This window comes from Anabas testudineus, chromosome 19 (genome assembly GCF_900324465.2).
Source record: "Anabas testudineus chromosome 19, fAnaTes1.2, whole genome shotgun sequence".
In the NCBI taxonomy this organism is placed as follows: domain Eukaryota; kingdom Metazoa; phylum Chordata; class Actinopteri; order Anabantiformes; family Anabantidae; genus Anabas; species Anabas testudineus.
In genome coordinates, this window is record NC_046628.1 from 15127672 (window position 1) to 15152679 (window position 25008).

The 25008-nt window shown below is 40.4% G+C and overlaps 3 protein-coding genes across 4 annotated transcripts; all 3 read left to right on the forward strand.

The window, feature by feature from the left end:
• The first annotated feature begins 720 nt into the window (after positions 1-720).
• On the forward strand, positions 721-10795 carry nbr1a (NBR1 autophagy cargo receptor a). Of its 2 annotated transcripts, XM_026351343.2 has the most exons (22): positions 721-929; positions 1416-1478; positions 1581-1599; positions 1751-1773; positions 1916-2098; positions 2423-2500; positions 2644-2867; positions 3129-3248; positions 3437-3736; positions 4074-4233; positions 4638-4886; positions 5303-5422; positions 5626-5701; positions 5893-6003; positions 6234-6413; positions 6499-6666; positions 6770-6915; positions 7091-7491; positions 7678-7763; positions 8089-8176; positions 8398-8497; positions 9165-10795. In XM_026351343.2, exons 1-22 carry the CDS (start codon positions 828-830, stop codon positions 9351-9353), a joined length of 3186 nt encoding a protein of 1061 aa, XP_026207128.1. In that variant the 5' UTR covers positions 721-827; the 3' UTR covers positions 9354-10795. The 2 variants fall into 2 exon arrangements, with proteins under 2 accessions (XP_026207128.1, XP_026207129.1); XM_026351344.2 differs by lacking the exon at positions 3437-3736.
• A 2436-nt stretch (positions 10796-13231) lies between these two features.
• tmem106a (transmembrane protein 106A) lies at positions 13232-18175 on the forward strand. Its single transcript, XM_033326845.1, is given in 9 exon segments — positions 13232-13402; positions 14455-14605; positions 14607-14628; positions 14896-14959; positions 15795-15948; positions 16197-16337; positions 16432-16475; positions 16572-16625; positions 17716-18175. Coding segments are annotated over 8 exon segments (714 nt in total). The 5' UTR covers positions 13232-13402; positions 14455-14482; the 3' UTR covers positions 17828-18175.
• Positions 18176-18901: 726 nt separating this feature from the next.
• Positions 18902-21451, forward strand: arl4d (ADP-ribosylation factor-like 4D). Its single transcript, XM_026350672.1, has 3 exons — positions 18902-19014; positions 19549-19781; positions 20603-21451. The coding sequence occupies exon 3, from the start codon at positions 20704-20706 to the stop codon at positions 21307-21309; it is 606 nt and encodes a 201-aa protein (XP_026206457.1). The 5' UTR covers positions 18902-19014; positions 19549-19781; positions 20603-20703; the 3' UTR covers positions 21310-21451.
• The last annotated feature ends 3557 nt before the right edge of the window (positions 21452-25008 follow it).

Sequence of the window (25008 nt, forward strand, 5' to 3'; positions counted from 1 at the left end):
TCATCCAACATGCAGCATGTTTTGATTCAGTTCACTGTGTTATTTTATACTACAGGTCAATGTTATGATGATAAATGATAAATAATGTGAATATCCCGTAACTGTAAAGCACGAATTTGTTATTCACTCTCACCTGAATAATAAACTGTGTCTCAAAGGGTTGTCACTGCCAGCACAAAGACAATGAAATTGGTTGTCCTTGTGAAGGAACTATTTTGTTACGGAAATATTTTATTTAAAATATCTAAAGCATCTTTGTGGGCATTTCTTCTATGTGAATCTTTGTAATAAATTGAATAATTAAAAGACTGCAACTTGAAGTTGCAAAGGTTATTTTAGACAGTTGGCAAAGGCATTCCTAATCATTATATGTACTGCCAATTAGTTGGTCCATAATACTACAACAGCATGTATTAATCATTTAGCCTATATATTTTATTAGGAGTTTGTCTGAAAAGTAGCAGCAAGAGTAGTAGTAACTGTGAAATAAATGTGGAGCCAAAAAATACTATATATCACTCTGAATTGCAGTGATGTAATAGACGTAGTGAAAATAGAAATACACATTTAAACACCAAAGTGAGTTTGGTTCCAACTTACACAGACAGTGGTCCTCCCTGTGATCTGTAGTGCAGAGCCACCACCAGTAGGTGTCGCTAATTCACATTTAAGCAGTGTTTGTCCACCGCCAATAAGACCAGCGAAGAAGAGGAATCGACGTCACAGTATTTTTCTCGACGCAGCTGACGATGTAAACAAGAGAAGACGGTCGAGGGCAACGGGGATCAAACAGGCCGGTCGCGATTATCTTCTCATAAACGGCTGACATGGGGCTCCCTGTTACTATTAAAATCAATTTCCGGGGCAATGTGAAGAGATTTCTGGCCCAGGATTTGGACAAACTGGAGTGGGAATCCGTGGAAGCCTGGGTAAGCTGCTAGCTCAAGTGTTAAGTGCTAAACGCTGGCGCAGTTTGGTGAGGAGCAGGCCCAGGCATGGCCTAGACCCGTAAACAATCAGCCAGCTGAAGGACATCCGAGACGGCTGAGTCCTTTTTTAAGCTAGCGAATATGTCTCAAAATACACAAAAAGGAAAATGTCTTGCTTTGCTTAATTGTGTGTGTGTACAGCTCCAGCAGATATTTCTCTGTGGGCCATTCAGAGGTGAAAAGTAACCGAGTGCATTCACCCAAGGGACATTACTGCACCTAAACACAACACTTTACTTTTATCTTATGTTGCTTTTACTTTTACTCCACCACAGTTTGGAGGAAAGTTGTGTATTTAATCAGAAATGTTTGAAGAGTATTGTTGTTTTTCTTTCAGCCACATCTGGTTCTATTATTAGTTATAGTTTTTTTAGTTCAGATTATTTTAGCATAATGTTTGCTGTATTGATTTACGTTTTATTTCAGATTAAAGCATCATTCAGGATCAACCATTTTCAAGTCAAATACTTTGATGAGGACAACGAAGAGGTAAGAATGTGCATATCATATTTATTTTATATTAGTTTAAGATTAATAATGTTTTGTTTGGGGGGTACGTTCATGAGCTCATTGTGATCTTCTTTATTTCAGATTTGCATAAACAGTCAAGGTGAGACTTTTCTTTAGTTTTTTATAATTCATGAAATTTAACCCACCTTTTAAAATGTAAAAGTTAATAAAACCAAGTCATTGATAATAAAAAATAATAATTTTACTTGCATCTCTGTTAATAATTGATTATTGTTGATTTGTTTTTTCAGACGAATATGAAGAAGCCATCAAGGTACTGCAGCAATGATGAACTTCTGTTGAGTGGATACAGGAAAACATTTAACAACCTTTACTTTCTAGTTGACCTTTACTGCACATATAAGGTGGAAAAGGAAATAATTATTATGTGTGTTTGTGTACTTATTATTATGTAGAGTGCAGAGAAGCAGGGGAACCAGTTGCACATGAATGTATACAAGATGAAAGGGCAGGCCTGCGGGGGCCCTCTGAAGACAGAAGTGAAGGAGCTGAAAGGAGACCTCCGGCCTGCTCCTCCTTATCCATCAAGGGTCAAAACAGTCGACAAAGGCACACAGGTCACCCCAGAGCGAGAAGCTGTAAGGAAGCAAACTGACTCTCCTGTTCCTCCATTTTCTTCTTCTTTTAATTTGTCACGTGAAATGCTTTACTTTGTTCTTGGTATTAATAAGCTGGAACACATACCTTACATAAGCGTCACTCACTGTTTATTGGCTCTTGTAATAAAATTATATTTTTGGCATCTTACATATTTTATTAACCTCAGACAACATTTTCATTGCCAATGGATTTAACATGGAAGCCACAACTGCTGCATGTTTGTGCCTAGTTATTAAAGTCAAGATCAACTCAGGTAATATAAGTAGTTAAACTTTGCATATATTTGATGTATTTGTACACAGGTCCCTGTAAAGGACAGTAAGGGCAACAAACCAGAAGATGAGCCGCCTCCTATGTGGTTCAGATCCTACATGGAGAAGGTAATATTTTGACAGCACATCAACATTTATGTTACGAAAAAACACCTTTAACCCGTTTTGCTTGATGTATAATTATTGATGCTTTCTTTGAAACTAGACTAATATTTTGTCTCTACTAACATGAATCAAACTTCTTTCCATAGTTCAAGGATGAGGTGGTGAAAGAGGTAGTTGAACGAATGTGCAGTGACTTTTCTGGACAGTGTTGTACCCACAAATCCTCTGATGGACCCCCTGAGGATATTGGAGCTACTGGCGGTCTGATGGGGCCTAGGCCGGGCCCCTCCACCTCAAATGGATCAATTGGCTACACGCCAAACTGCAGCAACTGCAACAAACTCACCTCTGAAGGAGCCTACAAGTGCAGGTAGGCATGAAAATATATAATTTAATATATATCAAGAATATATCCAGAGGTAAATAACTAACGACGTGACTAATACAAAAGGGGGGACTGTGAAGTTTTTAAAAGCTGAAATTTCCCAAAGTCAAAAAACGCATCAGCTCATGAATCATTAAGTAACACTGATCGTTTACCTTTACTGATCTGTTTTGTTTTTGCACTTTTATGTTTTTAAACAGCTTTAATAGTATCTATATTGATTTTTTTTTGCTCTTTCCGTGCCAGTGTGTGCCCATCCTGCATCCTGTGTGAGTTGTGCAGACATAGCCATGACCCTAGCCACAACCTCGTGAGAACCAAGACACCTCTCTCCATCCCTGAACATGGAATGTCAGGAGAGTTAAGGTAAACTCCTGAGGCTGAGGATGAATCTTCCTACAGTGCTGTCACTTCAAACATAGCCAGAAATAGATGCAAAGCAGGATACCACAATGTATTAGCAGCTAGATTTATGAGAGTGAATGTGTTTTGTTCTTGGAAAATAAACTTTTGATAGTCAACAAATAGGTGTTCCTGATGACATTTTAAACCAGGTTCCCAAGGCGAGGAGACAGGACAGTGCGCAAGGCCGAGCGACAGCGCCTCAAAGCAGAAAGGAGGCAGCTAAGAGCAGAAGTGAAGGAAATCAAGAAGAAACTGAGACTGGAGAAGAGGGGGCTGCAGTGGAGTGGGCCCTCTACCTCAGGCAGAGCCAACCTGACAAACATGACCTCCGCATCCACCCAGGTCCCAGCCCTGCCCCCTCCTGCTGCCTCAGAAACAGCCTCAGGTCCAGCCCCAGCCCCAGGTCCCATCCCTGCCCTGGTCCCTGATCCCCAGGCCTCCAGTCCAGAGTAAGCGCCACCTTGGATGGGCGTCCGACAGTGCTGGGTGCCTCAAACCCAGCATGGATGCAAATAAAAAGTCTTTTTTCCAAGAAAAGAAATCAAAATATGCCATCTTTGTAATCTAGTCTGTATGAGTGTATCGCTGGCTGCTCTGGGGTGGTGGAAAATGTTGGAACTACCTCAATGTGAAAACTGCTGCTGCTGCTTCATAGATTTTCTAAGAAAAAATGCTTTTGAGCTGCAAAAATCTGGGGTCCTGCTTTTTTGATTCGTAGAGAACAAAAGAGGGTATAATAAGAAACCAGGGCTTTTTTTCAACAATGCTCTGTACACTTGAAACTAGGGGTCCCGGGGTCTCGCACACGTCCTTGGTGCCCACTATGGCTGCCTTGTTTCTGGATGAAAATCTGCCTGACGGCACCCGTCTGGAGCCTGGTACCAAGTTCATCAAATACTGGAAGATGAGGAACTCGGGCACAATCAGCTGGACCTCAGAGACTAAGGTACCCCTCCCACCTGCTGAGAGGACAGGGTCCACTTTCTCTTTGCCCCTCTCCCCCTGCTTCACTTCCACTTTGAGCCCCCACTCAGCTCATTTCTTCTTCTTAGCCACTAACACCAGCTAAGATTTCTTACCCAGCCTAATACAACTAATGCATTTAATGTCTGAGATGTTTATTATTTGAATTAAGTTGAATCTGTCTAGTTTTAAGTTTTTAAGTCTTTGTCATTGTTCGAATGTGTGGATGTTTGTGTGTGTGTGAGTGTTTGTGTGTGAGAGAGAGTGTGGCCCTCAATCGGACCTGTGTGTTTTTCTCTGTGACTTTGGTTGCATGCTTTTGTCTTTGTGCTTTTTCGCATGCGTATTCCTATTTTGTGTCTTGTGTATGTGTGTGCGTGCACCCAGCTAGTGTTCATGTGGGGGAACCTCGGCCTGGCGTCAGAGGAAAAGAAGGAGGTGCCGGTCCCCCTGCTGCTGCCTGGACAAGTGGGAGTGGTCAGTGTGGCCTTTGTCGCTCCTGTGATGGAGGGAACATACACCTCCCACTGGCGGCTGGCGCACTGCGGTTGCCAGTTCGGCCCACGTGTCTGGTGCAGCATTGTGGTTGACCCCAACGACAGCCGCAACACACTCAGGCATCAGAGCAAACAACTGGCAAGTCTGCAAACCAATGACACACAGAACAGTTAAAACATGTATAGTAGTGTGCAAACGATTTAGATATAACACTATATTAGAATCAAAGGAAGTAAAAATGACTTACGGTTACGACAAATGGCATAGTGAGATGTTTAGGCTTCGTCCTTTTATTATTTTTGTCATTACAGCATGTGCGAGTTCACTTTCCAATTTAATCATTGAAAAACTTCATGTAGACATCATGGTTGTATTTCTGACATGAAAACAGGTAGTACTGGAATCTGTGGGCTAATGGAAGAATTGCTGATATCTAAAATAGCAACTGTAATAATTTAATGTCAAAATTCTTGTATAAATATTAGAATATAATAGATTTTGGAATGAACATTTGAATTGAACAATTATTTTACTGTTTTTTGTTTTTTCTTCAGAAGGAGGAGGTGAGGCCAGTGGAGAAGGAGGTAAGGCCCAAGGAAAGCAGCACTGGGTTTCCTGTAGACCTTAACCATGAAGACTACTACTTCCCCTCAGTCGACCTGCTGACTGCACAGGTGCACACTCACAGCTTCTTCATTCCCCAAATAAAACTGTAATTTAAAGTAGTTCCAAACATTACACCTTGTGTACTCCTTGAATTTCAAGTAGCTCTAAATCTTTATTATTCCACTAATTTAATGTTACAGGTACATGGACATAGGATATAAATAGTTTGAATACTGTATTTAAATTCTTGTTGCATCTGCTCTTTTTTTAGGATCTACTGTCTTTTGAGTTACTGGATATAAATATTGTGCAGGAGTTGGAGAAGGTTCCTAACAACACTCCTGTGGGTAAGCAACGTGTGCTGCTGTAAACATAGGAGAAGTTGATTTAACATGAGCTGTTATTGTGTTTACTTTACGATTTCCTTCCTCGCTGGCTTTGTAAGAAGAGACAATATGCACTGCACTTGTGTTTGCCTAAGGGCTTGTTTTTGGATAAACATGCTAACTGCAGTGTGCTTTTTCTGCCTAATTTATAGATTTGACACCATGCATATCGCCCCTGCCTCATGATGCACCGGTGTTGGAGAAGGCCGTGACAGCACAGATAAAAGAAGACACAGAGGTCACAGGAGTCCGAAAACTTTTTGGTAAGACTAGTTCAGTACCAGAAAGCACAGTAGTTTGTAGTAGTGTGAAAGTGAAGCTACAGTAAATTTGGACAAGGAGATGCAGCATAAGTAAGATGTTCAGTCCACAGATGCAGAATATAACAGGAATTTGGTTAAGATGAAACCTTTTTGAGCTAGTTTGTGTATAGATTGAATAAATACTGAGCACAGTCTCCTACCTCCACCGTTCATGTTTGTTGTATTTATAGGAGTGAAACTGAGGCAGCAGAGGGAACTGTCAGACCCTATGGCTCAGGAGGAGGAAAGAGACGAAGAGATCAGCGGAGCCCAGTTCCTCTGTGAGACGGTAATCCGCTCTCTCGCTTTGGAGGAAGCCCCCGACCACAGACCTCTGCGCAGGACCCAGCACAGCAGCCACAAACCACAAAGTGAGGAGCTTCTTTCAGGAATTACAGTGTACAAGTGTGACTTTCATGTAAAAGTTGCTTTAAAGTGAGGTTGTTTGTTTTTCAGTCATTTCACGGGGTACCAGCTTTTGCTTCGAGAAGGCAGTGGAGGCTGAGAAGTCGGAGACAGAACAAAAAGAAAACGAGGAGATCTGTGCTGTTAGACTTGAGAGTTCAGCTCTGCTTCCCAACGCAAGTCTCGATCAGGTCACCCAGGAAGAAGAGGCTAGGCCAGGTTAGAGAACGACACAGTTTCATATCATACTTTCTATAGTAATGAATTAATGAAGCCTCACTTGTAATAGTGCTCACTTTGGTTTTCATTCTTTACTTGCAAGTTCCTTTACTGGAAGCAGTGAATGAAAACCTGCACAACAGTTCACATCATGACAAAGAGGATGAAGATGTCGTGGTCTTGGATGATCTGCAAAACATAAAGGAAGAAAAAGAGGAGGGTGGAACCAAAGGAGAAGACTGGGATGAGGTAAGGTTTTAATCCCAACATTATGAAGTGGATTATAAATGATTGTGATTATCGGAGGGGTGATGCGTTAAATGTACGCAGCCATGTACACGATGTGACATGATTTACTGTAATGTCGAATTTCTGATATAATGAGGTTTAAGACGTGTCGGTCCATACATGTGACAACCTTCAGGTCAGCAGCCAGACCTCCTCAGTCTCCTCCTGCGATGATTACATCATTGTCCTCCCAGACTGTTTTGACACCAGTCGTCCTCTGGGGGAGTCCATGTACAGCTCTGCCATGTCTCAGCCTGACGACACTGTTGCAGCTATGGAGACCTCAGCTGATCTGGAGGTACAGCAAGAGGACCAGGGGGACTCTGAGCCAGGTGGTGTGCAGCAGACAGAGGAGGTGGCTGCAGAGGATTCATCAGTGAACACGCAGCTTCCCCCTGCCCCCCCCATCCACAGCAGTGTGAACCAGATGCTCTGTGCTTCCCAAACACTGGACGCTGTGACGCTCACCCCGGAAGTGGTGCCACCGCCGGTCATGCCTGAGCCTCTCCTGCCCCCTCCAACCCTCTACTCACCCAGGTTAGATAAAGACTGTTACTGTACATATATTTTCCAGATGTTTGACTGTACATATATCAGGTATAAATATGTTTTTGTACAGCTGTATATTGTGTTGTTCTATATTTAGTAGAAAAGTGGAACAAAAACTGGATTTTGGATGTGTACAACTTTTGCAAACCTTAATTGTTTACTGTATGTTTTTAGGTCTGAGGCTCTGTACCTGGCTGAGGATCCCAGTCCTCCAGCCTGTGAACCATATGAGCTGCACCAACCAAGGGTCCACTTAAATGGTGAGTTTCCCTGTACCATTAAAATGGCTGCCTATTAGTTCAATAAAATACTGTAGTGTGTGTGTAGAGAGCTAGAAGCAGCATCGCATACATGAAGTTAATGTTAAGGTTTAAATCTCTTTGTTTACTGAATTAGCACTTTTGTACATTTAGCTGTTTGTGGCTCAGTTGAAGTTAGAAGGGAAACACATTCTTCCCTGTGTAGACAGGAAGTAAGGCAGCATGCTGACTTTTGGGATTTGTTGTTTCAGCAGTAGGCACTGCTTCTCCTCTGATATTATGTGTGCGTGTGTTATTTCCTTTTTTTTTCTTATCTGTTTTGCAGTGTCATCTGGTCTGTCCAGATCAGCTGGCTCAGCATCCAGTGCCTTTGAGACATACAACCCCAGACCCAGCAATGCCCTACAGCCAAGGTGCAAAACAAGTAAAACCTGATGTGGCTGATTTTTGTAAAAGAATTTCCTGCAGGCTGTTTATGTATTAAATTCTTGAAGTTGTTGCACCAATGAAACCTAAAGCAATGTTAGGCACCTCTTAAAATGTTCTGTTTGTCTGTTTTTGTTAAATATTAAGAACACACTGTTGCTTTCAATACTGTAAACATTGTGTAACCACAGCACTGTCTTTATACCAGGGGCCAAGGAGGCATCACAGAAGGACTTGTTAAGGGGGCACTTTCTGTGGCAGCGTCCGCGTATAAAGCCCTCTTCACTGGACCAAATTGTTCAGTACAGGTAAATCATACCATAAAACTTACATCTGTATTTTTTTAATTCAGCCAATAAGCATAGCAAACATGATAATCGCTTTGGCTGATAAGTAGGTCACCAGCAAGTTAGTCAATGATTCTAGATAAAACAAGTATTGCACAACAGGAAGTAAGGAGTTAGGTAAAGTTATGAATCAGTGCTCAAACAGAGTTTGTGAGAACTGCAGCCTCCCAAAAACCCCCAAATATAGTTGTATGTGTTGAGTTTAACAAAAAAAGCTTTAAAAGTTAGTGCTATATTTTTAAAATATTGATAAATGAATATTTAAAAGCACCATATTCACTTACAGTGACGAATTATCACTAAACTCTGCAGGTCTCTTCAGCTCTACAGAGCTTTCTAACATCTTTGAGCTCATTGTTGACAGATGACTGATAAACTGTGCACTACCTGTTCAGCACACAGCTGCTAGTGAGAAGTTTAAGTTAGCTCAATGCTTATACCCTGTTTTTCTCTGAATTATGTCAAGAAGGTAACATTAATGCTTCTATTTTGCAGTATGAAGCTCTCAGCAGTCGTTTGTTATTTAAATGTTTCGTTAGAGAAATTCATAACTGTGTGTCAACCCATCAGACAAGTAGTGTAACCTTCACCTCACCATGTCTTAACCTGTTTTCCGCCTCCCCTCCAGCGAGGCATTGACCCAGCCACCAGACAGGACCCTTCCCTGATGGCCATGCTACTGGAGATGGGCTTCAGAGACCAGCGGCTCAACCAGCGGCTGCTGAGGAAGCACAGCTACAGCCTGCTACACACCGTCAATGAGCTGGTGCAAATGGCTGAGGACAGCCAGAACAAAGCTGTCAACGCTCAGCACTGAGGGAGGGAGAGCAGACATGAGAAAGCTGCTCCAAGGCTGTGGAAGTCAAAGGAGGGGATTCATTTGACTTTTAAACACAATGGGAAGACTCACCCCATCGAGTGTCTGGATTTACTTTGAGTTATTTAGAAGTTGAAGTGAAGAAAACCTATTTATGATTCATGCTACTGATTTTACAAAGAGTGGATAGCTTGTTTGGACCAATAGAACAATAATGAAACTTGAAATATAAAAATAACATAGAAACAAGATGAAATAGGACTATTTCTTTCTCTTAAATTTCATTAGGGACACAGCTTAGAGAGAATAACAAATGACATAACACAATATGGCTTCTCCTGCATTTGCCTTTAATTTAGCTTCAACGTGTTGATAAAATTTACTATATATACATATGTGTAAATTATTATGGTCAACCTTTACCATGCCTTGCTTATGTGTGTTGGTTTAAAGGAGCAGGATGTGTAGTTTTGACAGGACAAAGATGTATTTGAGTTGGTGTTTGTGCGGCTGTTGTTGCTACTGCTTTGGTGCTTGACAGAGCTTGACCCGATTCTTCTCACAAACAGAGCAGTGAAGATGAATGTTGTCGAATGTCATGAAAGACGGCAATGATCTGAAAAGCCAGCTCCCTTTTAAGACGATGCTTTTGAAGCTACGTGGATTTTCTGGATGTTCAGGGTCAGCGCTGCGTTTATAGGAACAATAAATATTTAAGAGTTTCCTCGATTATCGTAGTGAAATCTGCCTAAAGAGTGCAATCTTTTTCTGTATCAGAGTACTGTTATTTTAGACGTTGACATGTGGAATGTATACATACGTATCCGAATGGATCACTGTTCAGACTCAGATGTTTTCTACATTTTTTAATTTTTAATTTTTTTTTGGAGGGAGACATCTGCATGAGAGGTAGAAGCTTTAGGGATGATTCATGTTTTTGTGTTTCATAGCACAGTCGCAGTGGAATAATATCCGCTTTGCGTCATTGTTTAACACCCTTCCCTGCATTTTCACGCACCTTCATTCACCTCTGCCACCAAATGAATCCTAGCAACTGTCATTTAGCACAAATCCAAGTTGAGATGTCTCCAAGAACACATTCCTCAATCTCTGAGTGGAACCATGTATATTTTGTTTCATGACATTGCCTTCATAAAACAAAAAAACAAAAAAAGGATCTTTAGTTTACTGAAATATACATATTTGACATTGTGATGTGTGTGTTTGTGTGGGGGGTAGATTTAAGTTCATTTACGCCTCTTTCATTTTGAATTGTTCCTCTTCATCTGTATTTTCTATTGGGTTTCTTGGGTTAATAATTGTCCATGTTCTAGAGAAGAATTCTGAATATATCTACTATGCTTGTCAAACTATTCTTCTGCCACAGAGTGTACACATTAAATAACCTGTCAATCCACAAATAAACGATTTGCACATCTCTCTACTGTTTCTCCTTCTATGTTAATAACAAATGTTTTGATGTAGGTCCCTGCACACACTTATATATTGATACAAATGTTCAGTATTATATATATTATACATTCTGCAATTATGACATATTATCTTTTAATAGTCTTTGTGCATGTCAAGCATAATTGTGGCCAACTATTGCAGACCCTCAGTAGGCCCAAAGGCGCCATGTTTAGTTTATTAATTACTGGTTGTTTGCATTTGTTTGCTCATTTCTTTAATATGCAGTCTTTAATTGAAGCTCTGGTAACTGGCTGCAGGTTGTTCCTTTTAATTTAATATCTGGATGCACTGTGTTATTTGGGTGGCGTTAGGTCTTTTTTAAAACAACAACAATAAAAACCCCATACATCATCATGTGATATTTTTACAGGCTGTTATTTGTGGTTCTGGCACAGGTTCAGTGGAGTTAAACCATAAATTAATTTAAATTAATTAATTTCATTAAATCACTAAATCACAACAATTACGGAACCAGCTCTTGTTTCTGATTGGTCAATTTAGAACTTCACTTCCTGTTTCCGGTTCTACTGTCTATCGGCTCGTCCATAGAAATAAACATCGTGTATATATTTATTATATTTATATGTTTATTTATCGTGATGTAACTTACACCCGGTGTCTCTGCTGCTAACGTGGAGCTTGGTAACTCTAATTCTTATCTCGGTAACTTATCGGCTACCCGCTAACATTCCGGTGCTAGATGCTAACGTTAGCAATCAGAGGCTGGCTACTAGCTGGCTACTAGCATACATAAGCTAAGACGTGATTCAGTCTGTAGACGTGATTCAACCTTTTCCTAGTAAACATATATTTGTTTCTGATCTGGCTGAACCATTAAAGTGTTAAACCGTGGCCCATTGCCAGTAGCAAGCATGACCTTGTTTGGGTTCAGCAGATGAAAGAGGAGACAGCTAGACTGCTAGCTCGCTAATGTTAATGCTAATGCTAATAAACTCTCTGGTAACTTAAATAACTTTGATTGTTCTTGAGTTTATTCTTAAACGTAAATTGTGTTCACTAAGTGTTTGTTGCAAGAGGTGCAAATCCACAAGCTGCCTACACTTCAGTCAGCTTGGTAGAGGTAAACTAGGTGATTAGCTAGTAGAAGTAGATCAGTATATTTCTTATAGCATGTATAAGAATGCATGTGTTATTGCAGTCAACCCTAAAATCCTGCACTAATTTCCATGTTTTTGAGGATTAATTGTTTAAATTTAGTATGAAACAATCAATTCCATAAGGACAAAGTGTAGTGGTACTAGGAGTGTGAGATATAGACCTAAAACTATGTCACAGTATCATAGAATATTTATGTGGTGACAATAGTTCACTTCAGTGATGTTTTTATAGCCACAAGTCTCATCAGCACAAAAAATAATAAACATAAACATGAATAATTACTGGACCAACATAATTAAGTAGCTAAATAATATAATATGAGTGAGATATTTCCTTTATAACAGTCTTTGTGATCCTTTTTTTCTTTTTCATTTGACTGAATCTGTCCTTGTTTGGCATAGCATCATGTCTTCTGGTTAGGCCCTCCACCATGTTTGTTGTGTTTGCAAGCTCATCATCATCAATATCTTCATATGTTAGAAAACTATGGAAATTATTCATTCTCTAACCACCATCATTCATTTACTGTTTTATTATTATAATATTTTTATTGTATAATTATTATTATATAACTAAAAATGGCCAAACAAAAACAGCTTTCCTTTAAAACACATCAGTCTATACATGTTGTGGTAATGGATGGTTACTCTCTATGAGATATAGCCAAGAAATTAAAGATTTGTCTAAAGATCGTCTTGAGAGACAGGCTGCAACTGGAGACAAGTATGTACAAGTGTCCTCAAGAAACGTAAGGCTCACTGCTCCTGTACTGGCTGGCTTATTCCACGGTTGATGATAATAGATGATTAGAAAATGTGCTGCTAATACTCTGATTTATTGTTGATACAGAACTGAGCTGTGAAATTTAAAATGTTGTTTATGTGTGAACGAATCAATAAAGTTCTGCATAAAGTCTGGTTTCTTTCATGTTTTGGACTTGGGCTCGACATTAAAAGATTAAGGTGATTAATTGGAACACATACATGTTGACAGAAGTTTACATTTACATTTAGTCTTTTGCCAGATGCTTTTATACATAAATTATAGATATTAAATGGCAAAGATCTCTATCAGTACTTTAAGGTGAAAATATGGGATTATCTAAATAATTTATACACTTTATTCTGACACTGGTAATTTGTCTTATACCTCATCACAGCTACTGTGATGTGCCTGGACATGATAAAACTCTGCAGAGTTAATCAAGTTAATCAAAAGCAGCACATGTGATGTGACACTGCATGATGCGTTCACTGACCTGCCACCTAAAGAAGAAGGAAGTGATCCTCCCACTGTTTGTTTGCGCTTGGAGCCAAAGAGTCGACGTTGAATCACTCAGTGGTCTAAATGTAGTTTTTAAAGCTTAAATTAATTATTTTTGTAAAAGCCAAGGCTGTAGCAGCTTATGTCTTTAAACTGGGAGATATTTGGAGTTTGAAGTGAAGTCGCGTTGGAAGGTAAGTGCGCAAATACTGCAGGTAGACATATGTTACTCATTTAAACAGTATTATGACAGAGACAACGAACATTAATGACTTTAATAATACACTGTTAACTGTTTTAAAAATGTGCAAATGTAAGAACACGTAATAGAATGTAAAAATAAAATATATGGATTACATTAGAGCTAAAGTGTAACGATGAAGAAGCTGCTGAAGTCCAATTAATGAACAAGTCTTATACTATATATATATATATATATGTATATGTGGAGGATTTAATGAGGTCAGTACTGGAATAAGTACTCAAATTACTCTATTACAGAAATTAAAAGTACCACTTTGTATAAATACTTACTGTATTAATCACATTCTGAAAAGTAACGTGTAGCTATAGTAATAAAGTAAATGTATTGGTATAAAAGTGATATTTTGTAAAGGAGAAAGTACAGTAATTAAATGTACTGTTACTTTGAAAAACTTAATGTTGCACTACATTGCATCCAAGTTAGCCTTCAGCAGTGTTGAGAATCATGCTTTGCATTAAAATAAATGTAATGTGATAAAGGTTCTCGCTGTCTACAAATGAGATTGTTTTACCAGAGTTACATCATAACAAAACTAACCCGTTTGTCTTCTTCATGAAAAGAAAGAAGGAGTTCACTTTTTAAAAAACCTTGTTAATTTCTTTTAATTCCACATCAGTTTTACATGCAAGAACAGAAATGATCCATTTCCTCATTTCGAGGTCACTGTGTCAAGTGGAGCTGCAGTCGACTACATGTAAATTAAAGGGAAATGTTATATCTAAACATCTAATCCAGCATTTATTTCCTTCCTTTCTTTCTGAAGATCAGCTAAATAATCATGAAAGTGTTTTACAAAGTAGTGACAGAGCCATAAAATAATGCTACTGGCTTGTTTTCTGTTCCTCCCACCCTGTGGACTCTGCTCATCCTGTGTGTGAATGAGCTTCCATGGGTCATTTTAGGATTTCTGTGGAGGGTGGGGTCTTGCATACTGTAGTAGTCACCGTTAGTCACGGTGGGAGTTTTGTTTTTCTTCTTCAGACTCGACTTTTTCTTTCAACAAAGTATCATGACGACCACAGATGGCCCTGATCTGACAGAAGGGATGGAGAAGGTGAGGACACTGAAGCATTTTCCTCCATATGGCTCCATTAATGGAAACTCAACAGGAGACGTCTGTCCCACATGTCGCGGGCACCGGTCAGATTCCTAGAGGTTGGTTTTAAAATGTTTTAATTTTCTAATTTTAACACAGTTCTAAGCGTTAACATTCATTTACTCGACTATTCTTTTTTCCCTCCTGCCTGGTCTTTCTTTTAACTGAGACCATGTTTCATTTCACATCAAAACAACAAGGGAACTAAGTCAAATTGAAAGACACAAATGTGTAAATGCAGCTGACTCTGGTCACTTTACTTTCACATCACCATCATGTGGTAAAGAAAGGATGCAGCTGTCTCTTTTGTCTTTTTGTATTTGCAGGCCAGGAAGACCAGCTGGTAGCTGTGATACCATGTAATGATGTAAGACTGAAGCCCAGACGCACGTAAGAAATAAACAGCGTACATGATACAGTGCTACACATGAAACTTCATAACTGTACATTATAATGACATATAGCAGTATAACATGGACCCACCACAGCAGATCATCCATCTCCTCCACCACCTCTATTCTTCCTCTTTTCCTACATTCTGTTTCCCTCCTCTGCACATGCTAAAACCACCAAAGTCTCGCTTCTTTCACTTTGACTCTGAACCGTTCTACCTGCACTGCCTTATAATATTTCAGTTTTTTAATCCTGTCCATCCTCGTCACTCCCACAACAATCTTAGCATCTTCAACTCGGCCACCTCCAGCTCTATCTTATGTCTTATTGTCGGTGCCTCTGTCTCCAGTCCAACAACAACGTAGCTGGTCGTAGCCCTGTGTGATCTGTAAAGATCACTCTCCACCCACTCCACCCTGCCTGTACTGTCTTCTTTACTTCTCCACCACACTCTGCATTACTCTGAACAGTTGACCATAAGTATTTAAACTCATCCACCTTGGCTACTCCTACACCTTTCCACCACCTTCAGTCGTACGCCTTGCTCCTTTTAAATACAATAATACATGTTTTACTTAGTAATACTAAACAGGACATGTGTGTAATGCAGTATTGTTACTTTTACTAATGCAAAGGATCCACAAACATCACCACTGTGCGTGTGTGTGTGTCCTTTTGAACATATGAGTGAGCAGCAGGCGTGCATGATGTAGGTGAAATGTAATTTTGATGCAGAGCTAGTTAGTTTGCACATGTATTTGTTTGTGATTGTTGCACCATTTTTTTTACTTAACGCTCTTAAGATTTGCGTGTTGTTTTTATTGCATTTCAGGAAGCTGTACATGTGTGTCTCAATGGCTGCGTGCCTCTTTCTTTGCTGTCTCATCCTCTTCTTCCTCTTCCCCCGGAGTGTCACCCTGTCGCCCGTGTCTGTGCAGTCGGTCATGGTCTACTTCACAACAGACACAGTAGAAATGGACGTCACAGTAAGTGATAGGAATAGTCCGAACGCATTTTAACACACCTCTTGCATTAAAACAAGTCTTCTTCTGTCCTTCTGAACTTTTTGAGCCACTCTCTTTTTATAGTATCCACAACAGTGTCTACAAATAACAATCTGAATTGCTTTCACATGACAGACTGCAGATAACTGATGGACAAAGTTCTTCAAGATGTTTTAATGATAGAAAAGTGTATTGTTTGCACCTGACCAGCTGTGTGTTTCCTCCTCTAGAATCTCATCAACATCACCAACGAGAACTTTGTCCCAGTTCAGATTGTTGAGTTTCACATTCAGGGTCTGGTCGATGATATGGTTGTGGGTAAGAAAAAGATATCAAATCTGACTGCCATCCAGTCCCACTCACAGAAACTGGTGAGTTTTCTTAAGATGGTTCACATTAAAATATTCTGTTGATGTGTTTTGTTTGGTATTCTTACAGCTCTCTTTGTGTCTTTAACTAATGTAGTACACCATCCCATATGACCTGTCTGTCACAGACAAAGGCATAAAGTAAGTTTGAAATAAACCTTTGCACATGACAGATGTGAAAATGATTTGATGATTGAGTTCAGACGGTGCACCTATAAACTGCTCTGTCTCTTACAGCGCTTACTGCAAGTCGACCTCCATCAGCACTCACATACTGTTTGTTCAGCTGCAGTAAGTGTCAATCTCAATCTAAAAACTAACAGGAGATTCTCACACTATAACATATCTCAAAGCCACAGAGGCATCACTTCGTGCAGTCCATGGTTATAAACCACAACCACAAGCTTTTAAAAAGGGGTCTTATCCTTCAACGTGGGCTAAAAAAGCACGACAACTGGCATGCAAAGGTTTGGTGAACAAAGTGGGTTTTAACCACAATTATTAGCTTTGTCATTTTCATTTCTGCTTTTTATGAACAATTCTGTTTTTACGCAGCTGCTTTAAACCTCAAATGTAATCAAGAGATTGGAATTGATCACATTTAAAGGCAAGAAGCAGGGAGATATATGACGGCAAACCTTTGTTGAATCTGACTAATGAATGTGTTACTAACTGCTGAACACTAACTCTGCTTGAGCCAAGCCCACTTGCAGTAAGTATTTGTGGTAACACCCAAACGGACATGACATGTTTCTTCATGTCAGCTATATTTATCACAATATTTACACATTCAGAGGCCACAAGAGCTGAAGTTAAGATATAATTATAAATGTATTATATGTTGGACTTTGACACACTTTACCCCACATGCGGCACTGTGAGCTTGATGACTTACAGACGCCTTTAATGATGTTTTGGCTGCATAGGGAGAGCAGAATAAGCTGAAAGCACGTCACTAACACACTCTGATCAGCAACATGAACACCACCTGGTGGTGTTAATGTGGAGGGGAACAGGGGTGCACTCGACCAATGTGTAGCTCAAAATTAAACGTAGGGGTGAAGATGTTTTAAAGATCCTAGAATTATTTTATTTTAAGAGCTTAATACTGATAAATGCTGACTTTGTCATGTGAAGACAAAACCAATGACAGCACAGTTAAATTAAACTATACATCAGTAAACACCTAATACATTTTCTCAGACACTGTACATAAACTTATGTAGTTTGTGTCATTTGGGAGCAAACTAATTAAATTATAAACTAATTAATCTTGGAATCTATTTAGCTTCAAGTTTAACCAAGCATGCTAAGATGCTCTGGTATTAATAGCATATAATAAAGTTGCTGTACCTCTCATGCAGTTTTCTTTTCTCCACAGAATGACAATGAATATTTCTTATCTCTCTCACACGGAGCAGGTGTCTCTTGACACCTTTGAGTTTATTGACTGTGGCACCAACTCAACGATCCCACATCCTGTCAATCGTTGAAATCAAAATGTGAAGTGCGACATAACGAATCGAATCTCCTTTGTATGAGATATGTTGAAAATGCATCTTATTTTATCCTGTATGTTGTTTTAGCATACCTTCAGAGTCAGTAGAATTAATCACTACAATGCTGTAATTTAAAAATACTGATGCTTCAAATAAGATTCTCTCAGCAAGATGTGTAAATTTTGGAAAATGTAAATAATCGCAACATTTTAGGAAACTTAATATTGTGAAATGATGCAATTTATATATAATATAAAACAGGATGTTTAATCTCTGATGTTTTTCTCTTTTTCTATTTGCACTTTACTAAACTGATGTATTAAAGGTTCATTTCCCAACATGCTTTAAACTGTGGAGAAGTCTTTTTTCTGTTCTCCACACACTATATCTTAATCCATTAAAGCCTCATGAGAATCACTTTGATTATTTCCACATACAGTACGTGAAAACTCTTTTTACTGTGTAACAGAACTTCTCACCTGCCTGTACTGCTCATACACATCGTTTTGGTTTAAATAGTGCTTTTGAGAAATCATAACATAAATGCTTGAAAGGAATATTATTCCAGTTACTGTGCAGAATCCACAGAAGGCAATAAACACAAAAAACACAACTACTTGTAGCTCCAGCTGTTGTTGTTCTTCAGAGTGGACACAGGGTGGAGCTATTGCTGTTGAACAAGTTTAGATTTAGTGGAGTCTAAATTTTTGCATATGACCCAGTGTATGTGTATAAGTATTATTCTTTTTAAATATTATGACTAAAATGTGTTGTTAGCTTCAGACTGTGCAACATAAACAGCAGTCGGTAAATGTGTGGCTTTATTTAACCACCTTATACAGTGACAGGACCCTATTTCATAATCAATTCATCAGTGTTTAATTAATATGATAATAATAAGAATTTGTATAAGTATCTAATCCTGCATGTTTAGTCTCTCTCTGACCTGTCAAACACACACAGCTGGTCTCACTGTCCAGGGACCCGCCCCTGCACACCTGTAACCTGTTTCATGTGATTAGACATTCACTCTGCAGGAGTGTTTTACTTTCTCGTTCGCTTTTGTGTCTTTAATGCACATTTCTTCTCTTGCCTGAATTTTCCTCTGCTGCTCTCCTGGACTGGGATGACATGAGTCTCTGACGTTAAAGCCCGTTTTGTGTGGGAGCTCATTTACACCAGTAAGAACAGAATAAAGAAAAGTTTTGTCATGATGAAAAAAATGAAATTAGTGCTGCTGTATGTCAGAATTATGAGTTTAAAGGAGGAAACTAAACTAAACGTTTGTTATGGAAGCGTCACATTTTGCCACATTACTTATTCAGAGAAGAGCTGGTTGAAGTAGTGCAGGACGGTGCTGGCTCACCAACCACAGGATGTGGAGGTAGAAATAGGAGGCAGTGGTGTTAGATCCAAATGTCAGTAATATCAGAGAGAAGTATGAGAAGCTGGAGAGGTGCCACCATAGATCCCAGTAATGACATCAGACCTTCTTAAGCAATGTATCATGTATCAACCACAGTGAAATAAAACACCCAAAGGAGACGTGTGATTGATGCACTGATGCTGCAGCTGGAGCTAATTTCAACCTTTTTAAGTAGCCCGTTGTCAGGTCAGGTGGTTAATGATCCATAATGTACGAGTTGATTTTGAGCAGTAAAAACAAAATGTACTAGAAGTGCATGTGATTTCTCCACCACCTCCCCTCTGTTCAGATGCAGTTCCCAGCTGCACCGGAAGGGGTCGCGCTGCGGCCGCCCAGGTGGACGTGACGTCATGCGGGCTTGAGGCGCTGTGTGCGCTCGGGTGTTTGCAGATCCGCTCCTCAGAGGTGCTGCAGGAGAGAAGGAGGGGATGTGAGCGCCGGGATGAACTTCAGCTGTGGCCCCTATGGATTTATTTTTGCTTGTGCATGAGGATGATGATGGTTGCACTGCGTAGTTAGAAGGTATGGACGTGTTTCTGTTATTCTGTTTCTATTAGACGATTCCCTTCAGGTTGTGCAAACTGCGTTTTTATCATCTTATTAGTGTCGTCATCCATTTAAAGTTAATCTCCCAGTAGTACACCTTGAAGGTCTTTAATTTATGCGCACAGCTGATCAACATGCTAAAATCATACAGTGCAAAGTAGATGGAAAGGATTCGTGCTCGTAAGGAGGAAATCTGATGGCGTGTTCCCAACAGAATACATTTAAATGCAATAAAATAATAAAAAAACATACAATCAGGAGGATGGCAGCAGATTTAGCCTCGTTGAAGAATGGCCTAATGGTGGACTGATCCTCTTTTTATACCTGTTATTAATTTAACACCTACCTGTAAACATGCTATGGCTGTTTTCTGTCCAGTGGAAGATGTTTGGTGCTTATCAGGATGTCAACAACAACCGGATTATTACTGCTGCTACAAAACATGTTATCTATCTACTGTATCTGCAGCATGAAGAGCTTTCCAGGTTTAGTAGTCTTAAGAGGCTTAGGTCTAGCAAACAGGAACCGGTCAGCGAGAGACACCCAAGAACAACAGTTATTCTTCTGTAATGTGGAGCTGAACATCCTAAACCTTTATTTTTATAAAATCTGGTTTAAGTGAGAGGAACTGTTGGTTTACATCTCAGCTGTGACCACAAAACAACCCACGATGTGGACGCTGTAGTTTGAAATGTGCTTTCACTGATGATCACTGTGACTGTGCAAACAGACGTCGCTTCAGCACATTGTCTTCTCATCTCATGTTGATGCGTTGTCTCTGTGTGTGTTTTGATAAGGTCTCCAGCACCATCTGATCTTGAGGACAGAGAGCAGATGCCAGTCTCCTGAAAAAGGATTAAATCAAGAGTCCTTCACCTCAGCTAAGTAGGTGTGAATAATGGGGAACCAGCTGACCGATATTGCCCCCACAACGCCTTTCCTGCCACACTTCCACTCTCTGCATGTGGTGGTAGTCGGGCTCGACTCAGCCGGCAAAACCTCTCTGCTCTACAGGCTCAAGCTGAAGGAGTTTGTGAAAACCATCCCCACCAAGGGATTCAACACAGAGAAGATCAAGGTGGCAGTGGGAGCGTCTAGGGCCATAAACTTCCAGGTGTGGGACGTGGGAGGCCAGGAGAAGCTGCGCCCGCTGTGGAAGTCTTACACCCGGCGGACTGACGGGATGGTGTTTGTGGTGGACTCTACTGAGCTGGAGCGGATGGAGGAGGCCAAAGTGGAGCTCCATAAAATCACCCGCACCTCAGAGAACCAGGGGGTGCCCGTGCTCATCTTAGCCAACAAACAGGACCTGGATTCAGCCTTGTCTGTCAGCGAGGTGGAGAAGCTGCTCTCGGTCCATGAACTGAGCATGTACACGCTGCATCACATGCAGAGCTGCAGTGCTGTGGACGGTCAGGGGCTCCAGACGGGCCTGGAGAAACTGTACGAGATGATCCAAAAGAGGAAGAAGATGGTGAAGCACAATAAGAACAGAAGGAGATGAACTGCTGGTTCACACTGTGCACATTACCTTAGGAGATTTATCCAGCGTTGAGACACTTCCAGGCTTAATGGTCTCATTTAATGGGAGAGCGATTTGTGCCAACAAAACAATTACACACGGCCTTAGGGTCAGGAGGAATGGATTCGCTTATAAAAACTGAAGCAGTTTTGACACAGACTCCACTTTGAAAACACAAGATATAGATTTAAAGGAAACCTTGACAGCAGTTAGTCATCACTAAGTGCTCTACACAAGATTTCCAACAGTATCTTTGCCCGAACACTCTAGAAAAATATAGAATACATCTCAAAATGTCCTTGTATGCACAAGCTTGCACATATTCCACCCCACTGTATAGCTGTTTTTGTTTCATGGTGATGTATGGATACAAGCCCAAAAGATTTATTCCACATTTGTGTTTGCCTGAGACTGAGGGAGGTTTTTGTAAATGATATGAAATGAAGCTGAGGCCGGTGGTGGTGGTGGTGGTGGTGCAACACCAAATGATGTTTAATGTCATTGCCATGAAACAGTAATCCTAAGTGCATTCCCTTCATGGCCACAGAAAAGTCATTAGAACAATAGTGTTTATACAAATTGTACATTTTTGTAACACTGAAGACTTAAAATAAATAAATCAAAACACTGTACAGAACATTCATTGCAATTTTTCTGTGTTAGTTGACGTGAATGATTATTTCTGTCCGTATGTTTTTAAGTCTTTAAATGTGTGAAGAGCTCGTCAGCTGCAGAGGGGAACTCCGCACCAAACGGCAACGCAAAGTTTGAAATTAGCTTTAATTCGATGGAGTTTAGTTCACTTTAGGGGTTGTTAGAGACCAAAACAGAGCAAAAAGTTGCAACTGTTGGATCTAAAGGACGATAATTAGTCGGTATCTGTTGACAATGAGGCAACAGTTTGACCATCGTCCCTATTAATGAATGAATCTGTAAATACAGCTGTCAGAGACAAGAGTCTTCACTCTTCCCGCCTCCTCCTCCTTCTCCACACAAGCTACACAATCCATTTACTTTGATTCCCATCTGCCGGTCCAGCAGCTGCTGTAATTGCATCAATTAGTGGTGAGGTGGTTCAGAGGTGAGGCCGTTTAGTCCTGTTGTGTGATCAGGTGGGACTCAACCACCTGAGGCCGTCAGCAGCAGATGCTCTGCTTCACGGTATATCGGCTACAGAAAGGGAGGAGATGATGCAGGTTTATGTAAGTCACAGGTAACACTGTCACTTTTGTGTGTCATGGAACAGCATCATTTTATTGCTGAGTCATTTATTGACCAATAGCAGCAAAACTGCCTTAGAATTATCACTTAAACATCAAATTATGCCATAAATACAGTGTCTGTTCTACAGGTCATACATTGATGACCTGGATACTGTCCATTTGTGTGTTACCTGCTGTGTATTTGTCATTTGACATGATGAGACGCCTCCTGCTGAGCGCTGAATGTCAAGACAGACACACATGTCAAGAGACATACACACCACACAGACGCATGCAAATACACAAGTACAACTTGACTTCTTTGACCTCGCCGTCCCCATTATTCAGAATAGCGAGCTCATTAAAACTTTCAAGGATGTCTTTTGCGGACTCATCTTGACATGGCAGCTGGTCCCGGAATAAATTAGCATCACGATGCGGTGTTTTTAAACCGCTGAGACACACTGTGGCCATGCGGAGGCATCAATCAGTCAACAAAAAAACAAACACCCAAATGTTCGGTGACTGAGATTGTCTGTCCAGAATAATAAGTGTAAAAGACACTGGATCAGGTGCTGTCGTCACCATACTATGCTCCACACTTGATTGACTTGCTGGATTGTAGCCGTGATCCATCCAGTGGGTGGAAAACCTGAGGGAGCTGCATGTGCGATGTCTTTTTTTGCAGTCTCTCTCAGCTTTTCGGTATGTTTCTGTCACACACTGTTCGGTTCCCCGACTGTTCTCTCTCCTGCCTCTTGTGTTTGTAATGGTGGCTGACAGGAAATACACAGGAGAGGGAAACCTTGGGGATTATGTGTCAGGGCTGAAATGGGGAAATTGTAGACAGGTGTATCCCTGGAATAGAGGGCCATAAATCAGAGGCAGGTTTCAAATTTAATGTCTCTTTGTGTTCTACTTTGAAAACACAATGAAAATGAAGGAGAAGAGGATTTCTCGAAGTCACGTTAGCTCATTTTTCATCCTTTTCAGTGGTGTACAGAGTTATTTGTGAATGCAACTAGTATTATATATATATACATAGTCGCAGTTCTGTACAGTCAGTTACTGTAGTTACTACATGTGTAGATTCATATATAAGATAATGTATGATACAGTATGGTTGGGAACTCTATTATATATAAACTGTAAAGTTAACACTCATTAGTAATTTGTAACGATGCACTTTCCCTGTTGATGCTATGAACAGATTAAAAAGACAGGACGTAATGAACAAGATGCTATGTGAGAGGTGGTACATCTTTTCTGTTTGCATTTACACTGATGCAAAGAGTAGCTGAAGCTGATTCGTGCACCATTTTTTTTATTTATTTCATGAATACAACCAGATGATTATGATTTTAGAGCACAGAACAGCACTTGATAGAGAGACTAATTGCTTATCACGGAAACAGATTAAAAAGCAAAAGTAGTCATGGGTCAGCTTGGGCACACATTCTGCACCGATGAATGGATATGTTATAGAGAACTAGAGTTACCTTTTAGTAACTAGTTTACCACTGCACCGATAACTGCTCCATACCATAACCTGACTGCCTTACAAACCACCTACCAATGCCAGCTGTACGGCTGCAGGAGTGAAAAACTAATTTCCATCAGTCAGCGGAGGGATGTAAACAGCTCCGATGTCTCTCGACACGTTAAAAACAAACACCAGATAAATAACAACACAGCAATAATCTCTTTATAGCCCCCCTGACGAGAAGCAGCGGGGCGCTGGGTACAAATCCAAGGCTCTTAAACACGTCCAGCCGGGGCCTAGGCATAATTTTGCGTCACCATGGCAACCTGAAGTCAGCAACCACTAAAGGGTGACCTGAGAGGGCAGCGGCGGGGGGTCGAATTGCTTTTTGTTGCTGGATGTCCAATCCAGCTGAGGGTTACAGAGGGGGCAGGGAGATTGGAAAAAGAAGCTCGGATCAATAGTGGAATCCTGAGATTGTCATCTCACGCTGTCTGTGTCTGTCTTTCTTCTTTCTTCCTTATCGCCCTCCTCTGTGTTTTTAATCCTTTTCCATTTAAAGGTTGCAGCAAGCCTTGTTTTGTTTGCTCGGTGACTGTCCTTTGGTCTGAATCTTCTGGTATTGACACATCAAAATGTCTCAGATTTCACAGCAGCTCGAGGAAATCGACCTTGTTGACATGACTGTGGGTGCAGAGGTGTGGTTTTACAGAGGAGAGCTGGTTGTTAGCACCAGGTATGATGGTTTCAAAAGGGACAATGTCTGTGGGAGGACTGGATTAGTTGCTTTAGCTTTTATTCCTAAAAGGTCATAAAGCTGCCACTTGGCCTTCATTTAGAGCTGGGCCCGTGAGATTGAGTACATGGGGAGGGATTGTGAGGGGAAACTGAAGCTTGAATCGACCACATTGTGCAGTCTTTCACCCTCGAGGCTACGGGAGAAGAACAAACACAGAGGTTGTATTTCTTAGTTGTGAAAAAGACAAATCACAATGG